Below are 15,060 nucleotides of genomic sequence, written 5' to 3'. Positions count from 1 at the left end.
TATTGATACATGACAAGATGAACCCATCGATGAGGGCTCTTATAAAGCATCCAACTCCGAAACGCCTTGTCATCCCGGGTTGCAGAGCGCAAACACCAGGGGTTCTTGTAGACACGCGTAACACTACTTCTTCTTTCCCTTACCGAACTTCTTCGATTCTGGTAGATATCATCGTCAGTATGCTTGTCTTGTCTCCAGAGTTTGTTCTGAACCACTCACCTGCTGCCGTCCGCTTCTTCTTGGGTGCGCCCTTGCCTCTCGATTTGGTACTGTAGCAAGTGTCAGCACCAAGTTCCTTCTCTGGTAAATCCTCGCCCAGCTGTATCCACGCCGTCCGTCGGAGGCCAATCGCAATGCATACATTTGAACATGTTCCACACGGTCTTCTTCAAAGTCGTCGTAGGTCTCGAATTTAGGGTATGCCTTCTGGAGGTCCTTGAAGGTAACAACGCGGCGAGGGTAGTATGCTGCGAGAGAAGGACCCTTTAATCGTTGGCGCAAGATCTTGTTACCCAGGCGGAGGCCCTCTGGGTTGAAGGTTGTGTTGAAGACGCGGCATTGTGTCTGAGGAGAGGCCAGGACATTAGCTTGGGTCGCGCACGATATGAGAGACAGAACTTGCGCACCTTGACAAGGTCAAGTATCCGTGATCGTGGTACCGCCATCTTGTGTGTCTTGCGTAGAATAAGTCGCAACCTGCAAGTATTAATTCCGAAGATGGATGTTCAATAATCTTGAACGCCATTGTCCAGTCCTAGCTAGGGCTGGGCCGAACGAAGCGGCGGACCTGCACGCCAAGTCTTGGTTCCCGCGCCCTCCGCTACCTTATACTGTTGATCATATGGTTGATCATGACGATCTAGGCGCATGATGATAGACTTCCCACCGAGCTGAGCAATTTTTGGTTTTCTCGAACTTGTGATATCCGCTTCCACATGTGGACTCGTCGATAGGACTACTGACATGTCGGATCCGAAACCGAGACCCAGCAGTACTTCAAGCAGTCTACTGCAAGATGTTCCGGGGGCATTCCCGACAGAGAATAACAATACGTCAGCGGGGGAAACATTTCAATCATTATCGCAAGCTGTCCATGCCCGTAGAGAGCGATATGTAAAACCCAGATCGATAAGGATCAAAGTTGGAACATGGAACTGTGCAAGCTTCAAAGGTACAGAGAACGATATTGGAGGCTGGTTCGTCAAAGGCCAAGGCGTTGCCAACTCCTTGACTGACCTCGAAGCCGCGAGTCAGTCAGAGCCCCATGGCGAGGATATACCAGAGCCAAATAGCCTCGACGAGCGGGAGTCTGTGGATATGCAGGAGTCTCGTTATGCCCGGAAATCGACAGCGCTTCCGAGAGATGACCCAGGATCTCTGCCGGGCGGCGAGGAGGTAGATCTTTATCTGCTTGGGTTGCAGGAAGTCGTGGACATCAACTCGGCTACGGAGGCACTGCGTCCTTACACAGATCCAAATGTTTCCACCAAGTTCAAGAAGAGTCTCGAGGAGGCTCTGCCCAAAGGCTACACCCTTGTGGCTGAGCAGCAACTGATAGGCATGCTACTACTCGCATATGCATCTCCGGACCTTGCTCCTGACATCAAGTCAGTCAGCACAACGAGCGTGGGAACTGGCTTGATGGGTTATATGGGGAACAAAGGAGCTGTCACTGCTCGCTTGGTTCTCGGCGAAACCACACGTCTCGTCTTCATCAACGCTCATCTAGCTGCCGGAGCTGACAAGGGCTCTCTGGAGAGGCGCAATTGGGATTACTCCCAGGTTCTGTCAAGGACAAAGTTTCAGCCTATTACCGATTCCATGGACCTGCATCAAAGTATCGGCGAGACCATAGGCGACGAGGACTTTGCATTCTTCGTGGGCGATCTGAACTACAGGATTAAAGGGATCCCCGGAGAGGATGTACGAAGGCTTCTGATGCTTCACACAAGAAACGAATACGATCTATCTGCGAATGCCGGCAAAAAGATAGACGCCGAAATTGAGAAAGACTCTTCTAAAGTTGCCAGGAGACGCAGCATGTCCACCGTCTCATCCGCGTCCTATTCGACGAAAGACGATAGCGATGATGACTCGGACAGCGGTCTTAGTTTGGATGCTCTTAATCCTGAGAATGATCCTGCCTCTTTGCAGACCACACTCATGTCTCTGTTACCACATGATGAACTACAACAGCAGATCAAGAAGGGCAAGGCATTCCAGGATTGGCAGGAGGGACCCATTACCTTTCTGCCTACATACAAGTACGACGCCGGAAGCGTCGGTGTTTTTGACTCCAGTGAAAAGCGGCGAGCACCGAGTTGGTGCGATCGGATCCTGTATCGCACGAGGCGCGACAGATTAGCGTACGAAGGCAAGCTCGCCGAGGCGGAAGAGGTCAAAAAGAGAGACGAGGAATTGAGGAACAGTGGCGTTGAGCAGGCCGCGAAGGATGAAGACTTGTTGTACGATTACGATCCTGACGAAGATGCAGCAGGAGAGTCAACAACTTATGACGAAGTGGCCGAGGCCGACCCAGGTGTTGTCATCACTAGAGAAGGGTTCGAGGACGAGATTGTTCTGGAATATTATACTGCACATCAGCGTGTCCTGTCGTCGGATCATAAACCGCTAACAGCAGTTTACACGCTCAAGTACGATTCTGTCGTGCCGGAACTCAAAGCCAAGGTCGTCCAGGAAGTGGCGCGAGAGCTAGACAGGGTTGAGAATGAAGGGCGACCAAGCGTGACAGGTATGTTCATCCGAAACATACTGAGATGAATCGTGATTGACAGATGTGGCAGTGGTCGTTGACAGACACCATGGAGAAGAAGAAAAGACAGACGACGACCCAGCAAAGTTTGAAGGTGTGACTTTCGGAGAAGTTCGTTATGCAATGCACAAGCACCGCCATCTCACTATAGCGAATACGGGCCGAGTACCTGCAACCATGAGTTTCGTCGATCGTCCAGTCGGTGCGGGTCAGAGTCCCGGCATTGCGCCAGTGTGGCTCACCCTGAAGTCCGACAATGGAAATAAGATATCCAGTGCCACTGCAACACGAACCCTTGAGCCAGGGGAGACATTCACTGTTGACTTGGAACTTCGTATACTGGATGTAGGTCTGGCGCGAGCATTTAACGAGGGCATCAAATTATTAGACGACATTCTCGTGCTGCGTGTGGAAGGTGGAAGAGACCACTTCATCCCACTCCGTGGAACCTGGCTAGAATCGTCTCTTGGACATTCCATCAACAAATTGATTCGAATTCCAGAGGGAGGAATACGTCGGCTGCAGCGCCAGCGACCAGACAGTAGCACGTCGAAGGATTCGTCGGAGAGTAGCGAGCCGGTAAAGTGGTCCGCACCTCGAGAGCTGTTCCGACTGACGGAAGCCGTAGAAGACCTGACCGTCCGCTCTGTCGCTGAATGGAGCATGACATCCGGCGACGAACAGCAAGCTCCCTGGGAGAAGGTGGCGGGATGGCCTTTCGCCGAAGAGTCATGGATCAGTACAGACCCACTCGAACGAGCCGACCGACTCGCAGCCGTGTGCGAAGCGCTCGACACAGACTCACCACTAGAGCAAGGCTTGCCCGTGACGATAGCACCATTGGAACGACTAGAGTGCCTCGCCAATTTCCTGCTGTTGTTTCTCACAGGGTTCTCCGATGGCGTAGTCACCCAAGCGATATGGACGCAGGTCGACAGCGGGATGCAAAAAGCGGAAAAGGAGCGCAAGCAATTCAGCGAAGAAGAGCAGCGAACATGGATCCAAGAAGTCTTGTCGCAGCAACCCGCGCACAGCATTTCGTTTATTTTGATCTGTGCAATGCTCGATCGAATCATCAATGAGATTGCGTCAGCCCACGCCGCCGCTTCTTCTTCTGCCGCCGCTATTGCGAATCAAGCAACAACAACAACAACAACAACAACAACAACAGCAGCAGCAGCAGCAGCACAACCCGCCCCCGCTCTACCTCCCCTCTATCTCCGCCCAGCAGCTCTCGTGCGCTGGAAAGCAACCAGCAAAGACCCCCTGGTCTCGCACCGCGAAACGCTCGTCAGAGCAATGTCGTCGATATTCGCGCCCATAATCATCCGTAGCCCTGTGCCCGTCAAAGACAAGGAGAAGGCGGCGCTCGACGAGCGCAAGATGAAGGTCATGGAGCTTTTCCTCGCGAAATCGTGATTTTTTCCCTTCGTCTTTTCAAAGGCTATGAGACTTTGGTAGACCTTGCTCATACCCAGAAACAAAGATCCGGTTGGCAAGTGGGAGGAGTAGAAGTAATCGTAGCCTTTTCAATGATACCATTTTTACGAATTCACGAAGTATTTGCAGACAATTCATGTGCTAGCTAGTGGAGGCGGAACTCAAGCAGAACGTCTTCAGTGTAACAGGTGCATTGCATTGCACTTTTCGCTCTCCTTTCGCAGTTGACCGTGAAGGTCAGACTGATTCGGGAGATATTCAAGTGTTGCATAATTTCGGTGTATTTCTGACTATAGGATAAAGGATGGGTAAAGGGGCAGATAAAGTCCAGTATTTCTCAACGCATAACGCAGAACAGATACGGGAACGCCGAACACCCGACCCCCTATGGAAAAGCCCTGCTCTCCCTACCTATCCATCTGAACCCAAAGGGGGTACCATGACTCCATGCAAGCATCAACTCTGATGACAGCTTCCCTACGAAAAGAAGAGAAGAATTACAGAGAGACCCGATAAACCTCCAACTCCTTCCCCCAAAAGCAAATGCCAGACCGAGAAGTGAAAGACCTCGCGAAAAGAGGAGAGACAAAAGCCCGCCTACTCGTCCTCGTCCTGCTCAGCCTTGACGACACCACGACGGGCGCCCTTTCCCTTGCCGATCTTCTTCTGAGCCTTGACGCCAACGGACTCTGCCTCGTCATCGGCCTCGATCTCGTCGTCGCCGTCGTGAGCTTCAGTGCCGAAGTCACGCCAGGTGGTGAGAGTAGGACCAGTAGGGTCCATATCGACGTCCTGATACTCGTCGTCGTCGTCGTCCTTGAAGACGGAAACCTTGCCCTTGCCCTTTCCCTTGGTGGTGGCGTGGACCTTGGTGTTGGCGTGGGCCTTGCGGTTGGCTTGGATCATCTTGCGGTTGGTGTTACCGGTGGCTGCCACGATGCCCTTCATGCCTGCGCTGCGGCCGCTGCGGGTGATGGTGCGGGGAGCGACGAAGTCCGAGTCTTCGTCTTCGTCTTCGTCGTCGTCAGCGAAGGAGAGACGAGGGCGAGCACGAGCGACGCCTTTCTTGTTCGCGCGAGGAGATTTCTTCTTGGCGATGCCCGAGGGGCTGCCGGCGGTAGTGGTAGATGGACCAGCTCCAGTAGTGCCCGTGGGGGTGTTGCTGGAAGGGCTCAGATTGTTGAGCTTCTTGGAGCAGAGAATCTGGCGCCAGCGGGTTTTGGCGATGTTGGCGTCTTTCAGGTTGCAGTCGACTGCGACGGCGGCGAAGTCTGCCTATGAGTTTTTTTTCTCTCGTTAGTTCCGCTTTCGATGTCTGCGCGAGGAGAGGACTCGTCTCGCTCTTTTTCGTGGAGAGGGGACAGAGGAGAGAAGTGTCAAAGTCAGGAGATAACGAATTGGGTAGGTAAGTAATTCGAAAAAAGACAAATGCAGATACGAGGAAGTGAGCGTCGGGCAGGGGTTGAATTTGACTTCGAGAACACGACGAGGAAGAAGAAAAGGAAAGAGAAGAAAAAGAGAAGACTTACCTTAATGTCGCCCTCCAAATTCTTCATGATAGACAAGATGATCTTGGCCTCACTGGGCGTGAAAGGAGTGTTGGCGTCAGTCATCTCGGAAGCTTCTGATGCAACTTTCCTTTGAAGTGATTCCTTTCTTGTATCGTATTTCTCGAGTCAAAAGTAAGTAGTGGCTTCGTCTTTCTCTCTTGCAATGGAAGAAGGACGTTCGTGAAAAGGAGAAGAAGAACGAGGCGAGAACGGCCAGATAAAAAGGCGCGCGAAGTGAGCGCGCGAAGTGAACGTGAGCGATGCGAGACGAACTTGCGCGAGGGGAAGAAAAAACGCCAGAGCGGGAATAGCACCTCCAGCCGCTTTACAGAGTGAAATGCGAATGTGAAGTCCGGTTGGCGTTCGTGGTACGCTCGTTTCGTTTCGTGGTCATTTCCGTCGTCGGGGCGATTCACTCACTTCGATGCGATCACAATCCAAGACAAACGGGGCTTTCTGGGATACGCACGAAAGCGAATGGACGAACGAAAGTCTCGGCGCCGAGGGAGTGAGATAGGTTGCATAGAAGAGGGGCTCGATTTCGTCGTGGGCAAGGTGGTATGTAAAGACGAAGACTTCTGTTGCTCGACTTTGAGAATTGGATTATATCCTGTCATTTTGTTTGGAAAGTAGAGAAGAGAAAAAGACCAGGTATTGCATGGCCTACCGCACCTTGGGTTTCGTATACATATACCTTTCCTGCCTCCCTTTCTCCCCAGAAACTCCGAGCGATTAATGACAATGTATTGTCTTGGACCGCTGTCCTGATAGAGATGCCAGAGAAGAACAAAAGTCACTACTCGTCCATGGCAACGTCTTCTTCGTCGTCGTCGTCGTCTTCATCAACCACGGCCCGCTTCTTCCTCCTGGGTTGTGCTGCGACGGCTTCCTCTTCGTCTCCATCGCTCATGTTATCCAACTGCTCGTCCAACCGGGCATTTTCTTGATCAACGGCATCCTCGTTGAGCTTGCTCGCTAGAGCCGTGTTGTTGTTGGCTTCACGCACAGCCTCGTCATCAGAATCGCTATCGACAACGACTTCTGATGACTTGAACTTGGAATTCTCCTTGACAGCTTTTGACTTGCGCTCGAGTTTTCTGCGTTTCGTCTTTCGCGCCTCGCCCTCGCCGCCATCTTCGGCCGGTGTCAGACTGCCTCTCGCTGGCTTTCGCTTCTTCTTGGCACCTTCTGCATCGGAGGCACCACTGTCGGAATCGCCGTAGCCGTTGTCGGATCGGTCGTCGATCAGATCGTCATCCTCTCTTGTTCTACGTGATCCTTTACCTCCCTTCTTGCGCTTCTCCCGCTTCTTCTTCTCGCCAGTCTCCTCCTATTCAGGGTTAGTTTCTTGCACTAAATGGCCACAGTACAGGCAAAACTTACATCAGTCGTCATGTCGACAGCTTCGCGATCCTTGCGCATCGCCTCCTCAGCTAGCTTGTCCTCGATGATCTTCCGGTCCTCTGTAGCGATGCGCTCACGCTCCTCCTTGATCAGGCGGCGCTTCTCCAGTTCGGCTTCGGCCATGGCCCGCTTCTGGTCTTCTCGCTTCTTGATCTCGGCTTCACGCTGACTCCTCGCTTGCTCGAGACGGGCAGCATTCTTGCTTTCGTACTCGCGCTGTGACGTCATGGCTCTGTCTAATTGCTTGCGCATGGTGTTCTTACCCATGTTGGCGCGCTGCTCGATGTCATGTCTGGGGAAGGGCGGGTTAGGACCCTTGGCGATGTCCATGAGGGTCTCGATTGCTTCATCCAGGCCCTTGGCCGCCGTCTCGACATCCACAAGGGTTCTGGCCGCGTCGGGCATACCATAGATGAGAGACGCGATCTGGATCTGAACAAAAGCTACGTTGAAGCGAAAATGTGCTTGCTCGGGTGCTACCTCGAGAGCGCGCAGAGAGTACTCGAGAGACGACTTCATGGCTGGAAGATTCTTCTCCTGCTTACCCTTGAGAAGCCAAACACGACCAAGACATGCAAGAATGGACGGGTCTGAGGGACCGCGACTCCTGGCGAGCGCAAGCTCGTAGTTCTCAATGGCTCTAGAGTACTGCTTGACCTCGCAGAAAGAGTGACCGAGGTTGAGGAACACACTTGCATCTCGCAGAGCCTCACGAATACCCGTGAAGATCTGGATGGCTCCAGCGTGGTCCTTCTTCTCCTCGGCGAGAGCAATAGCAATGCCCTGTGCGGCATAAGCATTCCTGGGATCTAATTGGAGGGCCTTGTCGAAGAATTCGATAGCGCGAGCGTAGGTCTTGGAGCGCTTGTCCTTGTCTTGGTCCGTGTCTCGTCGCATTTCACGGGCCACTTGTATGAAGATGTTACCCATTCCAGTGAGAGAATATCGATCATGCTTGTCGTAGTCCTGGAGGGAGTGCTTGTAGTGTCGTTGCTCTTGGTCTTCGGCCGGGTTCAATGTTCGTCTCTTGACCTTGTGCAGATGCCAGCCATAAAGAGCACGGATCTCGAGATCACTAGGGTCAGCATCAAGCAGCTTCTTGAGACCTTGCGTGGACTGTTCCGAGGGATTCTCGAGCAAGTCGAGATAAGCCAGCCGGATGCGAGCATCAGTGTAATCCGAGTGTCGCTGAACAAGACTGTCGTAGACCTGACGGGCTTCCTTGGTCAAGCCCTCGGCCTCATAGGTCCGGGCAAGGTTGAAACTGATGGTCGTCACGAGGGCATCGGCGTCTATGGTACTGTCCTTGTCACCGATCTTGACGCAAGCATTCAGTGCGCTCTGGAAAAGCTCACGAGCTTGACCGTAGCGCTCAGCTTGGTAGTGGAATGCAGCCATGTTGTTGAGTAGTTGTGGGGGCAAGGACTCGCGGAGTGCTGCGAGCGTCTCGGCCTCGTCTGCTTTTCGAGGACGGTCCTCGACAGCAATGTCGTCAATCTCCATGGTCTCGACTTGCTGCAAGCACTGTAGACTTTTTTCGGGACTGTCCACTTCGTATAGCCTGGCCAGGTTGAGCAAGACGGCAGGGTCGGGGGTGTGCTTCTTCTTGGGGTCTTTCCACGAGTTACGAACTTGCTCCAGCAGCGCTATCGCCTTGTTCGTCTCGCTCGACATGTCTTCTTTGACAGCAGCGGCTTGGTTGGCGTAGACATCTTCGGCATACAAGAGACCTAATAATGTCATGGCCTCGACATTCTTGGACTGATGTACGATCCTCTCGAGGCGGTGCTTCGCACCTTCAAAGTCGCGTGCGAGGGTGCGCAGCTGGGCGGCACCGAACTTGGCTGGCAGATAACCCTTGTCATCTCCACCACGAGCTTGATCGGCTCTGTTGTAGTAGTCTGTGGCTTTTGCGATGTCTCCCTCGTAGTGCTCTTTTCTCGCAAGAAGGTACCAACCGTCTCCTGCAATGGCGTTGACATCGGTGGCCTCGATGGCCTGACGGGCAAGCTTCTCGACCGTCGGCCACGCCTTCCTCAAAAGAAAATAGTTTGCGAAAGTGGCGCAGGTCAGAGGGAATTTGTTGTCCAACTTCCATGCGGTCTGGGTGTATTCGGTCATCGCTCTCTTGTAATGCTGCTGAAAGTCGGGATCAGTGGTGGGCAACCTAGCGCTCTCGGCCAGGTGGAAAAGACCCAGCAGGATATTGGCCATCTTGGAGGCAGGGTTGAGTTCGAGAGAGCGCTTCCAAGCTATCTGGGCTTCATTGTGGTGACCGAGCTGCCAGAAGCAACAGCCAATACCGATCCTGGGATCGGGATCGACCAGATCCGGAGCGTTTTCGAGAGCCTGCTGATATTTGCCGAGGGCATCGGCGTATTTGCCGAGAGAGAACAGCGCTCTCGCCTGACCCATGATGGCCATGACGTTCCTGCCGCTGGAAGCACGCAAGGCATCGGCGAAGAACTTGGCGGCTTGTGTCAGGGTGTCGATGCGCTCGGTGGGACGTTGCTGCAGAGAGGCGCGGATAAGTTGCAAGACTCCGCGAGCCAGGAGAAGAGGGTGGTAAGTGGGAGAAATGCGCGAGGCTTCGTTGAGAGTGGTGGTGACATGGCGGATGTAGTAGTCCTTGGTGCGAGCCTCGGAGGCGAGTTGTCCTTCGGGCTTGAGACGAGGAGCAGTCCTGCACTGCCAGATGTACAGCCAGCAGAGGCATGATAAGAGGGCCAGCTTGTCTTCGGGTTTACCACCTCCTTTGGATATCGAGCTCAGCCCTTTCGCTACAATGTCAATGGCGAGGTCTACCTTCTGTTGCTTTGCGTATGCGAGGGCGATGGTCATCCAGTAGTTTTTGGCGACGTTCTCGTTCTCCAGCAGCGTGCACAGCTCCGTGGGGTCATCCATCAGATCCTCGAGATCGACCTCGACAGCTTCTTCGATGTCGCCACTTGACACTGGGATATCCATGGCTCGCGGGACAGCAGAGAAGCGCGCGAATGGCACGGCCGATGAGGAAGGAGAGCCATGGCCGTTCGCTCCGTTGGTGCGTCCACTGCCATTTTGCGTCACACCTCCAGCCATGTCTGCGGTTTCGAATGTATGTGGAAAAGAGGGCGCGCTGATCGAGGTGAGAGCTACAGCCCTACGCTAGTAGACGAGAGATGGGAAGGAAGTAGCGGTACGGGGGTGGTTTTGGAGCGCGTGGCAGGCGTGGTAGCGGTAGCGGTAGCGGTAGCGAAACAGAACAGCTTGAGCTTAGGGTGACGGAGACGCGACAGCCATGGGACGAGGCCTGAAGAGGTGACAGGTACAGCAAAGGCGTATGATGACAACGAACACTCGCGCCGGTTGAGGAGATTCGAGGAGCGAGGGTGGTGTATTTGTCGAACGCGAAAAAGTGATGGAGATGGAGATGATTGCGGTGCAGAATCCAGAGATGGCGACCAAGAATGACCGCAGATGAATAGATGGACCAAGTCTTGACTGCTTCTTATTATTCAAGGAGCAATCGTTGTTGGATGAAGGACGATGCACTTTTGTGGAAGTGAAAGTCTCCAGCTAGCAAGTGTCAAGAAGAAGTCCAGATGTCGCAGTGTTCTGTTGGTTAGGAAGTGACGCGCAGCCACTTAGGGAAGGTTCGCCAAACTGCAGTAATATCTCGAGGCAGGTACTGTACCTACTACCTACTACCTACTACCTACTCAGCCCTATCAATTCACCTGCTTCTAAGGAATCTTTGAGCTCGTTAGCAGGCACTTCGAAGGAAATTAGCGTCTCCCGTTTCCCTACTTGTACATGCCACTCCCGCCCGCCTTCAGTTAGTGGTGACCCAGCTGTAAGGTATACCTTCTTCTTGGCGGCGCGTCTCATTGCGTGTATTCAGTGAATACCTTATACACACAAGAAACAGCTAGCAAGGTCACTCTTCTCATTGTCGCCCGCATCCAGTCATTACAGAAATTAGACGTTGGAGATCGAATCTACAATACTGTACATATATTCCTTACTATAACCAAGCCTGGATCCTCCTTCCACCACTTGTATACCCCGAGTTGCTATACCGATAATTTATGTGATCCTGTCCACCCACCAACCGCCTTGAAAGGGAGGCGTCGTGTCATCGATTGATCACATCACCCATAATCTTTGCAGGTCCCCTTGTACCCTAGGAGGATATAACGAGTGTGTCGACGAGCAATCCAGAGCCAGATAAGGACTCCGGCTTAGGCCCGTATATTGGCTACGAGACATGTACGCCGCCAACAACAACAACAACAACAACGACCACCCCTATACCAATGGCTACGGCTACGACTCAAATCCTCCCGCTTTCTCCCGCCGACGCGACCTTGATGCTGCGAGCGTGGGCAGCACTTCCGCCGACGAGCGCAGCAGATCCCGAGGCCCACCCGTTCAATACCTAGGACAACGCCAGGAACAAGACCATGATGAATACGGTCCGAGAGTAGATGCGCCCGCACAGCTCGATCGTCGTCACGCTCATCGAAGAAGCGCAGACTCAGGTCGCGCATATGGCGCAAGTCGAAGCACCAGCAGACAACGTGGTGGAAACCACAACCCCCAGAACGGCGTCAATGGCTACGGCAACGGCAACGGCTCTTCCCATGCGAATGCAAACGAGATTGAAGACATTCTCCGTGATATAGACGCCAATTGGTCCTTCATGTCATCCGACGACTGCGTGCCTGTCAAGGTTGCCCTGCAGCTGATGGATCAGAGCTCTCTGGGTCTGGCCGACCAGCATCAGCAATTCAGAGCGACGCACCAACGACTGCAGAATGCTTTGAAATCTATTGTCAATGAACACCATCAGGGCTTCAACTCCTCCATTGGTACCTTCCATCAGATCCAGGCCAGCATCTTGACCTCTCAGACCAGAGTGCGCACTCTGAAACAATCTCTCCTCGGTGCTAAGACAAACCTGAGGACAAGCCGTCCAGAACTCAAAGCCTTTGCTACCTCGAGCCAGAGCTACGATCATATGCTGCAGACACTGGCCTATATCGAGCAATTGCAAATCATGCCGGAGAAACTAGAAGCCCAGATCTCCGAGAAGAGGTTCCTCGCTGCAGTCGACACATTGCAAGAAGCTCTCAAACTCATGCGCAAGCCGGAAATGGAGGAGATTGGCGCCCTGGCTGATCTGCGCCTCTACTTCAGCAACCAAGAACATGCCCTTGTTGACATTCTTATCGAGGAACTGCACAGTCATCTGTATTTGAAGAGTCCTTATTGCGAAGACCGATGGAAACCGTATGCTCATCGCACAGCCGCAACATCTGGTTCCGGTGTTGCCACCACTGGTCCCTTCGCCCTGCAAGGTAGACCGCTGTATCGCTTCTTGGATTCTCTCATGAACAACACTACGATCCTCGACGACAACTCCCGTAACCCCGAGGCAGACACCTTTTCCTACATACATCTTCTTGTCGAGTCCCTGGACCGCATGTCTCGGCTTGACCTTGCCGTTGATGCTGTCGAGCAACGTCTACCTGTAGAGCTCTTCCGTGTTGTCGAGCGCGCCAACATCGATGTCGAGCAACGCTACCCCAGTGTCGTTCGCAATGCCACCAAAAAGCAGCACCCCAAGTCCGACATTCCCACAGATCTCGACCAGGACAAAAAGGCCATTCTCGAGGATATGCTCTCGACGCTCTACGCCAAGTTCGAAGCCATTGCAGAGGGCCATCGCGTGCTACACGAGGTCATTTCTCGCATACTGAAACGACAGGGAGTTCAAATTTCACCACTACTGCGAAGCTTCACTGAATTGTGGAAGCTGTACCAGAGCGAAATACGTTCCATGCTCCACGATCATCTCACCACGGACGGGAACTCCGGCGATCGATCTCAGAACGAGATCAACGCCAGCACCAGTCTTTTCAAACCTTACACAAGAGACAAGAACAAGCGGCTTTTCAAGCTTGCAGACACCGACTCCAAGTCTGGTGATCTCGTCTCCGAGCGAGAAGACCTGGAGTTTATTCTCAAGTCCTCCGCGCCTGGCCTGATCTCCGCAGGTTCTGCTCGTGCTGACATGAAATCAAACCATGATCACAAGGAAGCCGACCGCTCTGCAACCGGTCACAGACTGCTCGTTGAGCCCAGCGTCTTCAACATGGGTATCTTGTTGCCGCCTTCGCTGGCCTTCTTGACGCGCTTGAAGGACGTCGTCCCTCCCAGTGCTGAAGTCATACCAAGCACCTTGACCGGTTTCTTAGATGACTTTCTGATCAACGTCTTCTATCCCCAGCTGGAGGACACCATCACCGACTCGAGTAACGCTGTGTTTGCGGATCTGCATGCCTTCAGGGAGGACCCGAAGTGGTACTCGAGGGCGCAAAAGCCTGTATTTTCCGTGCGTGTTCTTGCAAAAATGACATTAGATAGACCGACATTGCTGATTCTTCACCACAGGGCATATCGCATTCTTTCGACCTGGTCCTCGCATTCTGCCGGCTGCTGGACAGCCTGCCGCACGACCAGGCTTTCAGTCAACTGATTATTTCTCAGCTGCGCAGCTTCTACGATAAATGCTACAGCTACTACAAGACGCTCGTGAACAAACCGCAATACAACCCGCACGCGGAGAAAGTGCCGAAGAAGGCGGCCGTGCTCGCAGAGTATAACGCACACATGCGGGATCTCGTAGCCAAACTTCTGTCTGCTTCCGACGACGAGCGACCGGAATTGCTCCAAGAGGTATTTCTACTACCACCACCTACCACAACTGACCGAACCCAACGCAAGAAATCCAAACTGACTCGAGCCAAACAGGAAACCTCCCTCCTGATCTCCACGACGAAATCGCAACCCCTGAGCGACAGCGACCTAATCCTCGACCGCAAAGCGCTCTCCGGCCTCTGCACCCTCTACACCAGCGCGCGCTGGTTCGCATCGCACGTTGCCAACCTCCGCCACATCTCCGCAACCATGACGGCACCCAGCAACTCACGGCACCAAAACCGGCGCTGGACAACCCTGACAACCGTCAACCCCAACCAAGCCGTCTACCTGCCTCTCGACACGGACTGCGCGCGCGACTTCGACGCAGTAGGCGCCTCATTCGCCGAACTCTCGTCGCTAGTCCTACGCACACTGCACCTCGAGCTACGCCTGCAGATACTCGTGGGCGTGTCCAAGACACTATCCGCGAACTACGCGCTAGACCAAGAATACCGCGACCCGGACCCGGCGATCGTCAATCTCGGCAAGGGCCTCCTGGTCATGGACGAAGACCTGCACTCGCACCTGCCCGAAGTGCAATACAAGCACCTGACTCGCTCGCTGTCCGAAGTCGCCGAGACGGCTCTCATTCGGTTCGCGAACATGGTGCCCGCCATGGACGCATCGGGCAACGCGCGCATGCAGCTCAACATCTTGGTCTTGCAGCAGAACCTCAAGGATATAGAGCGCGAGGCGAGCCTGAGCGTGGCGGCGCAGTTCTGGGAGTTGTTCGACGAGGGCCCCGAGGCGGTTGTGGGCGCGCTTAGGGAGGGGCTGGTCGCGCTTGAGGAGGCCAGGGAGATGATGAGGCTTTGGGGGTCGAGCCGTGGGGATAATGCCAAGAGGGAGACGGATGAGGCTATGAAGTTGCTGGAAGCGGCTTAGAGAGGGGTTTGTGTAGATAGATGGAGTGAGAGTTGTTTTCTCTCCCTTTAAGCTTTTGGATTAATCCTTCGCGAGGGAGAAGAAAGTGAGTGTGCGCGTGTGTGTCCATGTGTATTTGTGTTGGTATTCATTCAATGTGCATAGGGGCTGTCATGACTTCTTCGGGCCGTTCTTTAAAAGATACACATTGGCTAGGCCCACGACTAGTTGGAGGTGAGCTGTGTCCTGCCTCTTGATTCTCTATTTCTGGATCTGGTTCCA

At 53.5% G+C, this 15,060-nt stretch overlaps 5 protein-coding genes across 5 annotated transcripts; 2 read left to right on the top strand and 3 right to left on the bottom strand.

Annotated features, from left to right (window-relative positions):
- Positions 1-123: 123 nt before the first annotated feature.
- Positions 124-665, bottom strand: AAFC00_002932 (mitochondrial 37S ribosomal protein mS33; the record flags this gene model as incomplete). Its single annotated transcript, XM_069342320.1, has 4 exons — positions 124-158; positions 220-269; positions 362-564; positions 627-665. 4 exons carry the CDS (start codon positions 663-665, stop codon positions 124-126), a joined length of 327 nt encoding a protein of 108 aa, XP_069198826.1.
- A 298-nt stretch (positions 666-963) lies between these two features.
- Positions 964-4,192, top strand: AAFC00_002931 (uncharacterized protein; the record flags this gene model as incomplete). Its single annotated transcript, XM_069342319.1, has 2 exons — positions 964-2,752; positions 2,805-4,192. 2 exons carry the CDS (start codon positions 964-966, stop codon positions 4,190-4,192), a joined length of 3,177 nt encoding a protein of 1,058 aa, XP_069198825.1.
- Positions 4,193-4,810: 618 nt separating this feature from the next.
- On the bottom strand, positions 4,811-5,826 carry AAFC00_002930 (uncharacterized protein; the record flags this gene model as incomplete). Its single annotated transcript, XM_069342318.1, has 2 exons — positions 4,811-5,488; positions 5,743-5,826. The coding sequence occupies 2 exons, from the start codon at positions 5,824-5,826 to the stop codon at positions 4,811-4,813; spliced, it is 762 nt and encodes a 253-aa protein (XP_069198824.1).
- Positions 5,827-6,559: 733 nt separating this feature from the next.
- On the bottom strand, positions 6,560-10,248 carry AAFC00_002929 (uncharacterized protein; the record flags this gene model as incomplete). Its single annotated transcript, XM_069342317.1, has 2 exons — positions 6,560-7,093; positions 7,147-10,248. 2 exons carry the CDS (start codon positions 10,246-10,248, stop codon positions 6,560-6,562), a joined length of 3,636 nt encoding a protein of 1,211 aa, XP_069198823.1.
- A 1,168-nt stretch (positions 10,249-11,416) lies between these two features.
- AAFC00_002928 (uncharacterized protein) lies at positions 11,417-14,799 on the top strand (the record flags this gene model as incomplete). Its single annotated transcript, XM_069342316.1, has 3 exons — positions 11,417-13,546; positions 13,606-13,890; positions 13,966-14,799. The coding sequence occupies 3 exons, from the start codon at positions 11,417-11,419 to the stop codon at positions 14,797-14,799; spliced, it is 3,249 nt and encodes a 1,082-aa protein (XP_069198822.1).
- Between the last annotated feature and the right edge of the window lie 261 nt (positions 14,800-15,060).

The sequence above is a fragment of the Neodothiora populina genome (genome assembly GCF_041146345.1).
Source record: "Neodothiora populina strain CPC 39397 chromosome Unknown canker_contig_15, whole genome shotgun sequence".
In the NCBI taxonomy this organism is placed as follows: domain Eukaryota; kingdom Fungi; phylum Ascomycota; class Dothideomycetes; order Dothideales; family Dothioraceae; genus Neodothiora; species Neodothiora populina.
Note: the sequence above shows the minus strand (reverse complement) of the source record. Positions and strands in the feature narration are given on the sequence as shown.